Source organism: Leucoraja erinacea, chromosome 1 (genome assembly GCF_028641065.1).
Source record: "Leucoraja erinacea ecotype New England chromosome 1, Leri_hhj_1, whole genome shotgun sequence".
NCBI classification, from domain to species: domain Eukaryota; kingdom Metazoa; phylum Chordata; class Chondrichthyes; order Rajiformes; family Rajidae; genus Leucoraja; species Leucoraja erinaceus.
The window spans coordinates 167,433,842-167,448,881 of NC_073377.1; the positions used below are offsets into that span (position 1 = coordinate 167,433,842).

At 40.8% G+C, this 15,040-nt stretch overlaps 1 protein-coding gene across 1 annotated transcript in view; it reads left to right on the top strand.

The window, feature by feature from the left end:
• Positions 1-15,040, top strand: part of abhd18 (abhydrolase domain containing 18) — a 49,667-nt gene that overhangs the window by 3,538 nt on the left and 31,089 nt on the right. Inside the window, exons 2-5 of the mRNA XM_055647645.1 lie at positions 3,742-3,826; positions 7,301-7,401; positions 12,231-12,309; positions 14,848-14,932. Coding sequence (XP_055503620.1) covers positions 3,742-3,826; positions 7,301-7,401; positions 12,231-12,309; positions 14,848-14,932 — 350 coding nt within the window. The remainder of the gene's footprint in view (positions 1-3,741; positions 3,827-7,300; positions 7,402-12,230; positions 12,310-14,847; positions 14,933-15,040) is intronic.

Genomic DNA, 15,040 nt, shown 5'->3' on the forward strand with positions numbered 1-15,040 from the left:
GCTGTCACTCTACTCAACAACGTACCTCGGTGACTCTGCCAATCACCACCCCCCCATTGGGACTGGAACATGATTGGCAGCTCAGTGTTCCGGGGTTTCAATGTTCCAGGTGTGATCAAGAAGGTGGATGAGTTGTGCTACTAATTAGGGAGAATCTCACTAACTGGCACTCAGAGAGGACATATTGAGGGGTTCATTCGGGTAGAGCATAGCAATAAGAAAAGTGTAAATACTCTAATGGAAATGTACTTTAGCCCCCTCAATAGCAAGTAGGAGATAGAGAAACAGATATGTGGACAGATGACAGAAAGATGCCAAAGGAACAGGGTTGGCTTAGTAGGTGATTTTAACCCCCAATATTGACTGGGATTTGCTCAGTGCCTAAGGCTTAGTCTGGGCAGAATTTGTGACGGGGGAAGAGCATTTTTGGGGTTAATGATCACAACATAAGGTTTAAAATTGTTATTAATAAGGAGAAGTCTGGACTTTGCGGGAAGGTACTAAATTAAAAAAGGCAAATTTCTATATTATTGGGCAGGAGCTTTGGAGGGTACACTGGGAGCAGTTGTTATTGGTTAAGTTCACATCTGACATTGTAGTCATTTAAAGAACAGTTGATCAAAGTTCTGAACCAATATTGTCGAGTAAGGATGTCAAAGTAAGGGAAAATTGGACGACCAAAAGTTGTAAATTTGGTCGGGGAAAAGTACATGAAAGGTTTAAGAGGATATAATCAGACTGGGCCTTTGAAGAATATAAAGAAGGGCGGAAATAACTCGTGGGTAATTAGAAAGCTAAAAGAGGCATAGAAACATAGAAACATAGAAATTAGGTGCAGGAGTAGGCCGTTCGGCCCTTCGAGCCTGCACCGCCATTCAATATGATCATGGCTGATCATCCAACTCAGTATCCCGTACCTGCCTTCTCTCCATACCCCCTGATCCCCTTAGCCACAAGGGCCACATCTAACTCCCTTTTAAATATAGCCAATGAACTGGCCTCAACTACCCTCTGTGGCAGAGAGTTCCAGAGATTCACCACTCTATGTGTGAAAATGGCATCAAAATGGTTTTGGTGAGTTGGATTAAAGAAAGTCCCAAAGCTACCCACGTTTAAAACAAGACGGTAACAAGGGAGAAGATAGGACAGCTGGAAGATAAAGGAAGTAAATTGTGCTTGTTGTTGGGTGATGTAGGTAAGGTGCTAAACGAGTACTTTGCATCTGTTTTTACCATGGAGGACAGTGAGATCATTGTGGAGAATACTAATATGCAAGAGCTATTTGAGATTAAGAAGGAAGAAGTATTGGGGCTCTTGAAGAGTGTGAAGATAAATATATCCTCAGGACCTGACGGAATGTATCCCAGGTTATTAAGAGAGGCAATAGAAGAGATTGCGGGAGCCTTGACAAGATCTTTGCATCTTTAGTCACAGGCAAGGTCCCGGAGGACTGGAGAGTATTGTTCCTTTCTTTAAGAAGGGAAGTATAGAGAGAATCCAGGAAATTCTAGGCTGGTGAGCCGCATGTCAGTGGGAAGGAAGCTGTTGGCGAGGATTCCTCGGAAAATGATTTACTCGTATTTGGAGGAGAATGGATTAATTTGGCTATATTGAAGAAGGGAGTAAAAGGTGGCCCTTGTGGCTAAAGGGATCAGGGGGTATGGAGAGAAGGAGGTACAGGATACTGAGTTGGATGATCAGCCATGATCATATTGAATGGCAGTGCAGGCTCGAAGGGCCGAATGGCCTACACCTGCACCTATTTTCTATGTTTCTAATTGGAGCACAGTCAGCATTTCTAATTTGATCAAGGTTTTTGAGGAAGTGACAAAATCGATCAATGAGGGTAGGTCTGTGGAAGACCCCCATGATAGGCTGATCCAGAAGATTAAGATGCATAGGATTAACAGTGACTTGGTCATATGGATACAGAACTGGCTAACTGATAGGTTGCATTGGAAGGACAATATTCAGGCTGGAGGTCAGTGAATGGCCTGGACGCAAACACATATGGGTTGGTTAGCAAGTTTACAGATGACACCAAGATTACTGGGGTCGTGGACTTTGAGGAAAGCTGTCAAAGCACACAGCAGGATATAGATCAGCTTCAGAATGAGCAGTAATATGGCAGGTGGAGTTTAATCCAAGCAAGTGTTGCACTTGTAGTGTAAAAATATGCAATTAAGTTACAGAGAGAGCTGATAGAAGTATCTGAAATGATGAGAGACGTAGATAGGGTTGATAGTCAGAACCTCTTTCCCAGGATGGGAAAATCAAATACTAAATGGCATAGCTTTAAGGTGAGAATGCAATGTTTAAAGGTGATGTGCGGGGCAGTTTTTTTTTTATACAGAGGATGGTGTGCCTGGAATACGCTGACGCGGGTGCTTGAGGCAGATACGAAAGTGGCATTTAAGAGACTTTTTAAAAAAATTTTAATATTTATTTTATTAGAAGCAATTGTACAAGGAGAAAGTAATCGGCATAACAATTATACAATTTTCGTACAGCTTCAGTTTTAACATTTTATAAACTAATAAGTGAATCGGACAAAAGAAAAAAAGGAAAGAAGGGAAAGGAAAGAAGAAAGGAAAGGAAAAAGAAAGAATTTCGAAAAAGAAAGAAAAACACCTGAACTAATGAAGAAGAGAAAAAGAAAGCGGAGATATATCCCACTACCCTTCCCTATGCCCGCTCACCCGACCCTAGTGTTGGTTGCGTCGGTTTTGAATTTGTGTTCAACCATTCTGTTGTTGAAGAAATTCAATGAAAGGAGACCATACTTTGGAAAATTGCATTTAAGAGACTTTAGGATAGGCTTATGGATATGCAAGGAATGCGGAGGTTTGGATTATGTGTCTTGGCATCATGTCCGGCAAGGACATTGTGGGCCAAAAGGCCTGTTCATTTGAATGCGCATAATCTTTTTCCCAAGATTGGGTAATGAAGAACTAGAACTAGAGAAGAACTCTAATGAAGAACTGTTTTAAGGCAAGAGGGAAAAGATTTAATAGGAACCCGAGGAGCAACTTTTTCACACAGTGGGAAGTGGGTAAATGGTAGGAGCTGCCAGAGGAGGTAGTTGAAGTGGATACAATAACATTTAAAAGACATTTGGACAAGTACATGATAGGAAAGATTTAGAGGGAAATCGGGTTAAACGTAAGCAAATGGGACTTGCATAGATGGATATCTTGATCCACATGAACAGGTTATGTCAAAGGGGCTGATTCTTTGCAATATGACTCTCTTGGATGTTATTTCAATCAGTACACCAACATATTGTTCATTCACTTTTTATGGTACACTAATTTAATAATTTTTCAGCCACTGCAATGAGTCTGAGGGCAGTGAGAAATGTGGCCCTGATTGGTTCATAGGGGCATGGAAATCAGCAATTGTCAGCAATTTTTACTGAAAATTGATCGTCAGCCACGTGAGCCAAATGCCAAACCATCGGGATTTCCAAACGACCAATTGTCAGTATTTGGTATCAATTATAGTATTTGGGTTATCATGATATGAGAAAAATAAATAATGCTATCCTGATCTACACCCTAACTTTTCATCTGCTCTGGGATTTACTTGCTGGTTACAGACTTGCTACTTGCTTTTATTATACTAGATGCTGCTAATTACAACTTTCATCAAGATGATTGCCGCATTTAATTAAATATACGAACCTACAAATGCAAAACTTGCTTGTAAAAATGTGTAATTGTTTTTCTTTTAAAATTGCAGGTTGTTTGAATTTAGGAAAATGATAGGAAACAGAGAAAAATGTCAACAGTTGGTACCAAAAGATTATCCTATATTCATCGACAAGGTAATTGGCAGCAAAAAGCTTTTACAAAGGTGCATTACCTTTGCATTGAATTAGGTTGTGTGCCAGGAAAAAACATTGTTGTAATCTGCTTTGCCCTATTTAACTTTAATATCCCAGCAAACCTGATTTTTGACTCAGTTGTGCACAAAGACAAGCGCTAATTCTGGTGTCAGATTCCAGCAAAATCTCTTAGATCGTCAAGAAGAAGAATGAGTAAAGATGCCATTGTACATTAACTTGGATAGAGTCTATTACTAAATTGTACCCTCCTTAATTCCTTAAATTAGGAGATCAAAATTGCAGGGCCCAGGTCTCACCACCAGGGCTCTGTACAACTTCAGTAGAACCTCCTTGCTCCTGAACTCAAATTCCCTCGTTATGAAGGCCAACATGTCATTGGCTTTCTTCGCTGCCTGCTGTACGTGCATGCATACTTTCAGTGACTGATGTACAAGCACACACTCAGGTCTCATTGCACCTCCCCTTCTCCTAATCTGACACCATTCAGTTAATAATCTGCCTTCCTGTTCTTGCCACCAAAGTGGATAACCTCACATTTATCCATATTATACTGCATCTGCCATGCTTCTGCCCACTCACCTAACCTGTCCAGTCTCATAAGATCATCCTCGCAGCTCACACTGCCACCCAGCTTTTTGTGTCATCCACAAGCTTAGAGAAGTTACATTTCATTCCCTCGTCCAAATCAACTGGATCCCAGCACCGAGCCTTACGGCAACCCACCAGTCATTGCCTGACATTCTGAAAGGACCTGTTAATTCCTACTTTTTGCTTCCTGTCTGCCAACCAGTTCTCTATCCATGTCAATACCCTACTCCCAATACCATGTGCTCTAATTTTGCCCACTAATCCCTTGTGTGGGGCCTTGTCACAGGCTTTTGGAATGTCCAGACACACCACATCCAATGGCTGTTCTGTATACCAGTCCAACCAGCGTTTTCTGCCCTTGGCTATTTCACAGTTCTACGCATACCGATTCTACAGCATCCAAGCTAATGTCTCTCTTTACTATTGCATTAATCTCCTCTTTAACTAGCAATGCCACCCCACCTCCTCTTCCTTTTTTGTCTATCCTTCCTGAATATTGAATACCCCTGCATGTTTAGCTCCCAGCCTTGGTCAACCTGGAGCCATGTCTCCGTAATTCCAACTGTATCATATCCCTTAACTACTAATTGCGCATTCAATTCATCCACCTTATTTTGAATGCTCCTTGCATTAACATATTGAGCTTTCAGGTTATTTTCTTAACTCCCTTCTACCTTTTGCTTCTGTCCTTTTATGGCCCTGTCTCCTTGCATTGGGTCCCATCCCCCTGCCCTGTTAGTTTAAAAGTGACCTTTCCTACTCGTTAACTGCACGGATACGTTTCCATGTTGTTGACTCCATCCCCCCCACGCCTATAACTGTTTAAACCTAGCTATGTAGCACTTGTAAAAATGCCTGCCTGAATGTTGGTCCCTATCCAATTAAGGTGCAACCCGTCCCTTTTGTACACGTCACCTCTGCCCCGGAAGAGATTCCAGTGATCTCGAAATCTAAATTCCTGCCCCCTGCACCAACTTCTCAGCCACACATTCAGATCCCCTATTTCCCTGTTCCTACCCTCACTAGAACGAGGTACTGGAAGCATCCCAGAGATAACCACCCTAGAAGTCCTGCGTTTCAGCCTCCTACCTGGTTGTCTATACTCGCGTTGCGGAACCTCCTTCCTCTTCTTACCAACGACATTTCACCACTTTCAAACAGAGAGTAGTGAATCTCTGGAATTCTCTGCCACAGATGGTAGTTGAGGCCAGTTCATTGGCTATATTTAAGAGGGAGTTAGATGTGGCCCTTGTGGCTAAAGGGATCAGGGGGTATGGAGAGAAGGCAGGTACGGGATACTGAGTTGGATGATCAGCCATGATCATATTGAATGGCGGTGCAGGCTTGAAGGGCCGAATGGCCTACTTCTGCACCTATTGTCTATGTTTCTATTTGCGCCTACATGCACAGCTACTTCCTGCGACTCGCCTTCTCTCTCTCTCTCTCGAGGATGTTCTGAAGTCCATCTGAGACGTCTTGGACCCTGGCACCAATTACTCTACACTTTGTAGCAAACTGAGAAATGGTAATTAGGATAGGAATTTGCAGCCCACAAGGCAGTTTTTCTCAGAGAGATCTGCACTTGTGTTTTTGGCTTTAAAAATACTTTGATGTAACTTGTCAATGGGGAAACAGATGTCCAGAAACATGCAAGTTCAAGTTGTGGAGAGAACTGAAATCCAATATTAGTCAGGTGAGGAAGAGGCTAATGTTAAGACGGGCACTGTTTTTAATAAATTGGAGCTAGTGAGGATGTGAGGCCAAAAGTGTGAGCATTGTACCAGTTGCTACTAGTGTTGGTGCCAACTCCAGACAGTTCCCGGCAATTAACAACATCCTATCTCAGCCAGCACCTACCCCATCTGAGGTATTTTCTTTCTCTTTCAATCTTTGTTGTGTTGTGTAACTTTGATTTGTTCTTTCCAGTCCCCCCTCCCCCCCAGCTTCTCTACAATGTAAAACATGCTTGTTTTGTTGCTATTCCCAGTCTTCTGAGCCAGTACAAAAATCAAGTGTCATCCACTTGATTTGTGGCAGATCCCAGCTTCAGTGTGAGATGTAATAAGGAGGACATGGATTCAATTGAAGTTCCCAGCACTGTCAGTATCAAGTTTCTCTCCGCCAAATGCTATAATCAATGCATTCAACACTGATTCTGTGAGTGCTCTTGTTTCTGGAAATGGACTCCAATGAATGTTGTGAGAAGTCTGAACATGGCTGGTCCTCCAATTCAACACCATATTCCTGCTCCACAGTCATATGTCGGTGTATTTTATGACTAGAAGTCTGTCTGTCACCTTACATATCTTCTTTGACTTGGTTTTCACAACATTCTGTCACAAGGAGTACTTCACAAGTTTACTTCTCTTTGAATGATGAGAAAAAGGACAACTTTCTCTGATTTCCTATCAGTCATGCATTGGAATATATTATCTGTAATCCTCTCTTTAAATTTTGCACACTAACCTCTTTTGTGGGGTTATATCATAGGCCTACTAAATTCAAATACAGTACAGTATTGGTTCTCCCTTGTTTACTCAACAAGGTATATCCTCAAAAATACTGCATATTTTTTGTCAAACACTATATCAAATCCATATTGACGGTCTAATCCTGTTAATACATTTTTTAGTATACTGTTATCACATTTCTTGGAGTCCAGCATTTTCCTTAACACTTGAGTTAATCAAATTTGTCTTCCCTCTTTTCACCTGCCTTTATTAAATAGCAGAGAGCAGGATTTTGTGCCAGATTCCCAGAGTGCAGACCTTCTGGGTGCATTGTTGAAAGTGTGGGAGGGAGTATAGGAAAATAAGCATTTATTTCTTTGCATGCATAATTGAATATAGTCACTGTTTCCAACAGGTGGAGGAACAAGCTGATTGTAAGATCATGGATGGACACTTTGTGTCCCCACTGGATCATTATCTGCCAGGGATTATGCCAGTTGAATGTGTCAATGCTAGGTAAGGTAATAAATGTGTACAAATGATTCTTAAATGTTTTACAATTGTTTTTCTGAGATAAGTAATTTAACCAGATTAAACATATTGGATTTTTCTTTTCAAGATGTACAGATTGCATTCCTAAATTTTCCAAAATCATTCTGAATAGTTTTATTTTATAATATAGATTATTGGTAGTATATAATTGTAAACATAATCATTCTGATGCAAATATATAATTATTTCCTGACCTTTTTTCCTCTTCTATATTTTCTGTATTGTCGTCATGACTAAAGTTGTTCAGATCAGAAATGCTTTTTGAGTGTGGTAGATTAGGCAACTTACACATTGTGTTAGTTAGCGGAGGTAGACAAAATGGCTGGAGAAACTCAGCAGGTGTGGCAGCATCTATGGAGCGAAGGAAATAGGCAACGTTTCAGGCCGAAACCCTTCTTCAGACTGAAGTTAGCACTAACAATTACAGTTTTCCATCATTACATTGTTAAATGATATACATAATTAATTATAAGATTTAACTTTGTTAAGTCAAAAAGTATTAATAATAAAATAGATTCCTACTAAATCTATTCTGACAAAAAGTCTGTAAAATACATTTCATGGGTTGTCATTGTGAATTAGGTGATGAATTGAAATATACAGCAAGGAAATGGGCCCTTTGACCCACTGAGTCGTCCCGAACATCAATCACCCATTCACGCTAGTTGTATGTTATCCAATTTTCGCATCTACGCCCTACATAACGGAGCACCTAAAGGAAACCCATGTGGTCACAAGAAGAATATGCAAGCTCAATACAGCCAGCATCTGTGGTCAGGGTCAGAACTTCTGCTTGGACTATGAAATACAATGTTATTTTGCAGATATCTCCAACAGTGGGTGTTGTTAATGTCAGTCTGAAGAAGGGTCCCAACCGGAAATGTCTTAACCATGCTCTCCACGGAAACTGCCTGACTCGCTGAATTAATCCAGAACTTTGTGGGGGTTTTTTTTTGGGGGGGGGGGGGAACGGAAGGGGGGCTTCATGAACTAAGGGGGGTGGAAAGGGGTGCTTTGTAACTTTGTCGGAGCTCTTTGCATGCCTAGGTACGCAAATCAAAGCATCTCTCTGATTTGTCACATGTAACAATAAAAGTATCTCATTTCAGCATCTGCAGTTCTTTGTGACTATAATTATAATTATAATGATCTAAGAACTAAGTGTGTCATTAAAGACTGAATAGCTAGGGCTGAGTTAGCTAGAAAGAAGAACAAAAATTAGGGGTGGTTGTTAAATTTGAAGAGGTGAATAGAATATTTTCACTTTTTCAAAGCAGTTTTTATCAAAATATATATTTCTATTGAAAAAAAAATCAATAATTCTCTACTCAAAGTACAATAGGATTTTTTCAATCGGAGAAATAATGAAATGAATAGCCAGTTTAGTGGGAAAATAAAAGAAAGGTATATGTGGATTGGTAAAATGAAGTAGAAAGAGATGTTAGATAGAGCTTGAGGGGCTAGTGGAGTCGAGGGATGTGGGGAGAAGGCAGGCACGGGCTATTGATGGGGGACGATCAGCCATGATCACAATGAATGGCGGTGCTGGCTCGAAGGGCCGAATGGCCTCCTCCTGCACCTATTTTCTATGTTTCTAAAGGGACTGAAATTGTGAGCACTAAAATTTGACACAAAATATGGCTGCAGCACAAACAAAAACAAGATGCTGTAAGTCTGAAATTTTAAAAATACGCCAGAAAATGCTGGGATCAATCACCAGGTCAGGAAAGTTTCTTTTCCCAATGATGTTGCTTGACCCGGTAGTCGATTCCAGCATTTTCAGTTTTTTTTAATTGTGTTAGGATTAGAATATGTTTGGATCAAGCTACAGATCCCCAGTTTGTCCAAGTTTTGATGTGCTCAGTTTCTCTGCGCAGGTGTCCACAAAAGATTATACCCAATTCCCTGTGTTGCCTCTGGCTTTTTTCAATGCTAGCTCTTGCATCTCTCTAAAAACTATTAAGGAGAACTCAACGTCTTTATAAGCTGTTCAAGAAGGAACTGCAGATGCTGGAAGATCGAAGGTACACAAAAATGCTGGAGAAACTCAGCGGGTGCAGCAGCATCTATGGAGCGAAGGAAATAGGCGATGTTTCGGGCAGAAACCCTTCTTCAGACTGATGGGGGGTGGGGGGGAAAAGGAAGGAAAAAGGGAGGAGGAGGAGCCCGAGGGCGGGGGGATGGGAGGACACAGCTCGAGGGTTAAGGAAGGGGAGGAGACAGCAAGGGCTAGCAAAACTGGAAGAATTCAACGTTCATGCCATGCGGACGCAAGCAACCCAGGCGGAATGTGAGGTGCTGTTCCTCCAATTTCCGGTGTTGCTCACTCTGGCAATGGAGGAGACCTAGGACAGAGAGGTCGGATTGGGAATGGGAGGGGGAGTTGAAGTGCTGAGCCACCGGGAGTTCAGGTAGGTTATTGTGGACTGAGCGGAGGTGTTCGGCGAAACGATCGCCCAACCTCCGCTTAGTCTCCCCCGATGTAAATCGGCTGACATCTAGAGCAGCGGATGCAGTAGATGAGGTTGGAGGAGATACAGGTGAACCTTTGTCGCACCTGGAACGACTGCTTGGGTCCTTGAATGGAGTCGAGGGGGGAGGTGAAGGGACAGGTGTTGCATTTCTTGCGGTTGCAACGGCAAAGTGCCCGGGGAGGGGGTGGTACGGGAGGGAAAGGAAGAATTGACAAGGGAGTTGCGGAGGCAGCGGTCTTTGCGGAAGGCAGACATGGGGGGAGATGGGAAGATGTGGCGAGTAGTGGGGTCACGTTGGAGGTGTCGGAAATGACGGAGGATTATTTGTTGTATTTGCCGGCTGGTGGGGTGAAAGGTGAGGACTAGGGGGACTCTGCCCTTGTTGCGAGTGCGGGGATGGGGAGAGAGAGCAGTGTTGCGGGGTATGGATGAGACCCTGGTGCGAGCCTCGTCTATGGTGGCGGAGGGGAATCCCCGTTCCCTGAAGAACGAGGACATTTCCGATGCCCTGGTGTGGAACGTCTCATCCTGGGAACAGATGCAGTGTAGGCGGAGGAATTGGGAGTAGGCGATGGAGTCTTTACAGGGAGAAGGGTGGGAAGACGTGTAGTCCAGATAGCCATGTGAGTCAGTTGGTTTGTAGTGTATGTCGGTCAGAAGTCTGTCCCCTGCGATGGAGAGACTTTATAAGCTTCTGGTTTTGCAAATTGTCGTATATAATTAATTACAACATAGCAATAATTATTGTGAGACATGTCTCCCAGAAATGATGTGGCATCTGCAAAATACCACATGTTAATTTGTTTACTGTCTTGGCTTCTCCTTGCGCTTCTTGTTGGTTTCTTGGTTACCAAGTTTCATAATGCATTGCAGAAAACAATTTAAAACAGATCTGAATTACACATCCTTGATGTTATAGACAACAGGAGTAGGCCATTCGGCTCTTCGTGCCAGCACCGCCATTCAATGTGATCATGGCTGATCATCCACAATCAGTACCCCGTTCCTGCCTTCTCCCCATATCCCCTGACTCCGCTATTTTTTTTAGCCCTATCTAGCTCTCTCTTGAAAGCATCCAGAGAACCTGCCTCCACCGCCCTCTGATGCAGAGAATTCCACAGACTCACCACTCTCTGTGAGAAAAAGTTCTGGTTCTGGACTCCCCCAACATCGGGAACATGTTTCCTGCCTCTAGCGTGTCCAAGCCCTTAACAATCTTATATGTTTCAATGAGATCCCCTCTCATCCTTCTAAACTCCAGAGTGTACAAGCCCAGCTGCTCAATTCTCTCAGCATATGACAGTCCCGCAATCCCGGGAATTAGCCTTGTAAACCTACGCCGCACTCCCTCAATAGCAAGAATGTCCTGCCTCAAATGTTGAGAAGAAACAGTGTAGTCAGCTAAATTGAAAGCATGCAAATTCACAAGCCATCCAGAAACTTTAAGAATGGATATTAATGGTCCTTGGCATTAATATAGGGATAATTATGCTAACATGAAGATGTGACTTAATCTCAAATTGCTAAAACATGTAGTTCTGTTATAACATGATAGTTGTGTTCCTAAGAAACCTCACGTTAAAGAAATTCACGTTAGAAAAATAATTGTGTCCATGGGGAAAGAGGGTTAGGAGCAAGATAGTTGCATCGGCTTTTCAAAATGAATGGTCTTGGTACTGCAACCTAAACATACTGTAGGTTGTATGTTGCACTGTGTAATAGAGTATCATTGCACAAATATAAATAATGTTATTTCAATGGCGAAACTGACAGACTGTTCTTGAGAGCCAATGATGTCTGATGACTGCAGGGAGGGTGCATGGAACCTTTGTTTCCCTAAGCTTTTCTTTATTCAGACAGTTTTTTTCCTTCTGCTTGTCAATTTCCAAAGTACCTTTAATTGGAGCTCTAATTTGCACCAGAGATTATATTATAACTATTTCCGCCTGTCTAATATAAAAGTGTTCTCTAATTCATCAATTGCTTAATATCCAATTTGCATTTTGAAAAGACATATTGAAGCAGAACCACCATATGATTTTATGTTATTGATTACGTTGTTATATATTAAGGATATTTAAAATCTTAGTGGCTTTTAAGTATGCAATTTTATCTAAAAGTGCTGGATTACAATAGTAGAGGTTTAGGATAAGATTGTTTATCAGACTGTATTTCTACTCATTATGAAGAAATAAATACTTGCGGGTTAGCTTTCTGAGATAAATTATTGTTCAGATGTCTTTTTCAGTCTAGATTCTGTGTGTTTAGGATTTTTGATTATCGCACCACGTGAAGTTACTCACACTGCCATTGCTGCAGGTTTCAGTTTATAATTCCCAAAGAATGGAAGGGTAAATACCGACCTGTATGCGTTCATCTGGCTGGCACTGGAGACCATGTAAGTGGAGAACATAATAGGTTTAAGTTCTTTAATAATCAACATCAAGTAACTGGATGCATGATTTCGTAAAACCTTGACTGACATTATAGCAACTTTAAATTAAAAGTAGAAGTGGGATTTGGTTACAGTAAAACCACAATAATCTACAAAATGACTATTCAGAAATTTGAATGTTTTGGCATCAAGGTCACCAGGGCTAGTTCGTGTGCTACCAATTCCCTCATCGGGGGCTGCGGTCCCCATGTTCTTGTTTCATGCATTGGGTTCACTGGATGATTAATTACTGCGTAACATTTTAATAAAAGTGAAATTTAGAATGCGTTAAGACTATTAAACATCAGTGGTATTAAATCTGCTTGTCTGGCATCTCAAGTCATGAGCATACCGGATTAGTAGACATTTTTTTATATTGCTGCATTTTTAACATTGGTAATTTCTTTAGCCATGCTTTATATATTTTCCCAACATTTTTATTTGCGATAGGATAGTTGATTGTGAGAGGCCTTTATGAATTGATTCTAGCTTGTATTGATCCTTTCATTGCTGTTTATTTTTTATTTGTTCGACCCATACTGTGCCATGGATCTTCTCTGGATGTCCGTTGGTAGGATGTGATTCAATTTTGATACCTGCCCCATCCCTCCATGATTGAATAGCTGTCTAGAGTTCCACAATAAATGATTAGCCACTTGTACACAGGAGGGTACCACAGCCATTGGCTCTAGGGGCTTAACTATTTACAATCTACATTAATGACAATGTAATCTAGCCAACTGTACAAAGATAGGTTCAAAATCAAGTTATGAGTAAGAAGGATATAATTTAAAGTAGGGAGGATTTGCCACAATTCATTAGGGCACAGCTGAAACCACATCATTCCCAAAGAGTGGAATAGTATATTCTGTTCTCTGTATGTTCATCTGGTAGTTAGTGAAGACTAGTAGAGACAATTCAGAAAAAGGTCACTGGATTGATCCAGGGTGAAAGGATTGTCTTCTGGAAAGGATATACGTTGGACCTAAATTCCCTGGAATGTAGAAGTAGATCTGAGTAAAACGTCAGATTATGAGAGGCTTGACCAAGTAAATGCTGAGAACTTGTTTGCCTTGTGGGCAAATCTAAAACTTGGGGATATGTTTTCAGAGTAAGAAATAGTTAAAAGGAAGATGAGAGCAAATTTCTTCTCAGACATTTTGAATCTTTGGGAATTCTCTACTCTAGATAAACAAGATCTTGGGTCAGTTGAGGAGGGAAATATTGTGGGGACAATCAGGAATGTGACATTCAGACCGACACCAGATCAGGTATAATATTATTGAATTGAGGAGAGCCATGTAGCCAACAGCTAATGTCAAGCAAGGTAGTGATGAATCATTACGGACCTGTGGAACTCTAACCCAGAACCAAGTCAGAACTAACCCACCAAAAACTGGTTCAACTATATCAAAATAAATTCAGATTCAGATTCAATTTTAATTGTCATTGTCAGTGTACAGTACAGATACAACGAAATGCATTTAGCATCTCCCCGGAAGAGCGACATAGCGAATGATTTGAATAAATCTGCTAATAAGTGTCCGGGGGGGGTTGGTGATTGTCAGTTGTACAGGTAAAAAGCCATGTTTGCGTGAGTGACAGTCAGCCGCCGAGCACATGAATAAAATTAGCTGTTGTAAATCACATTTTTGGATGGGCTTATCTCTAATGGATATTGCTTAATGGCATCTTTCACCATATGAAGACAAATAGCTACAGTGATTACTACAATATAACTGCAGTGATTATTTCATTAAACAGTCCATGTTTGGGGGTAGAGCAGTCCTTTTTTTTCAAATAAAGAATTGGGTCCATGTTCCCTCCTCTCTATAAAATAAATGTATAATGGTTGGTTTTCTTAATTGCACTTCTACGCAGCAGTTGTGTGTATTCAATGTCTCTTCTGAGTTAACAGTTTAGTTCAGTTTATTGTCACTTGTACAGTAAAAAAACCATGGTTGCGTGCTAACCAGTCTTCAACTGAGCACATGAATAAAATTAGTTAATTAGTAAATCACATTTTTGGATGGGCTTATCTCTAATGGATATTGCTTAATGGCATCTTTCACCATATGAAGACAAATAGCTACAGTGATTACTACAATATAACTGCAGTGATTATTTCATTTGAACAATCATTCAGATTGTTGACTACATAAGCAATCTTTTTTTTTCAAATCTGGATTTTGTCCTAAAAACTGCTGTATCACTATAAAATAAATGAAATCCTGGTTAGTTATTCTTAATTGCAATTCTACGAGCATATATGTGTGGAAGGCTCAATGTACATTTTCTGAGTAGATGTGGGAAACTTGGGATTGGTTACGAAATAAATATAAATCAGAATGTTATAATTGTAGCAAACACAAGCATTTTTACTGTCTTGAAGGATCACATGACAAGGTTTTAGAAGTGTAACCTTGAACTATTTATAGTTTGTAATGAAGTTCTTTATATACTGGATATTTAGTTTAACATGTTTCTTTCAAACATTCCTAGTTTTACTGGCGAAGACGCACGCTGATGGCTCGTCCAATGATAAAGGAAGCATGCATTGGCTCACTTCTTTTGGAAAATCCATACTATATCCTTTTTGTATATATTTATAAATGTTACTATTACAGTAAAGGTTGCAATTCTGCACACCATATTTTAAATATAATCTTTGTCATTTGGAGCAATCATTTCAAAG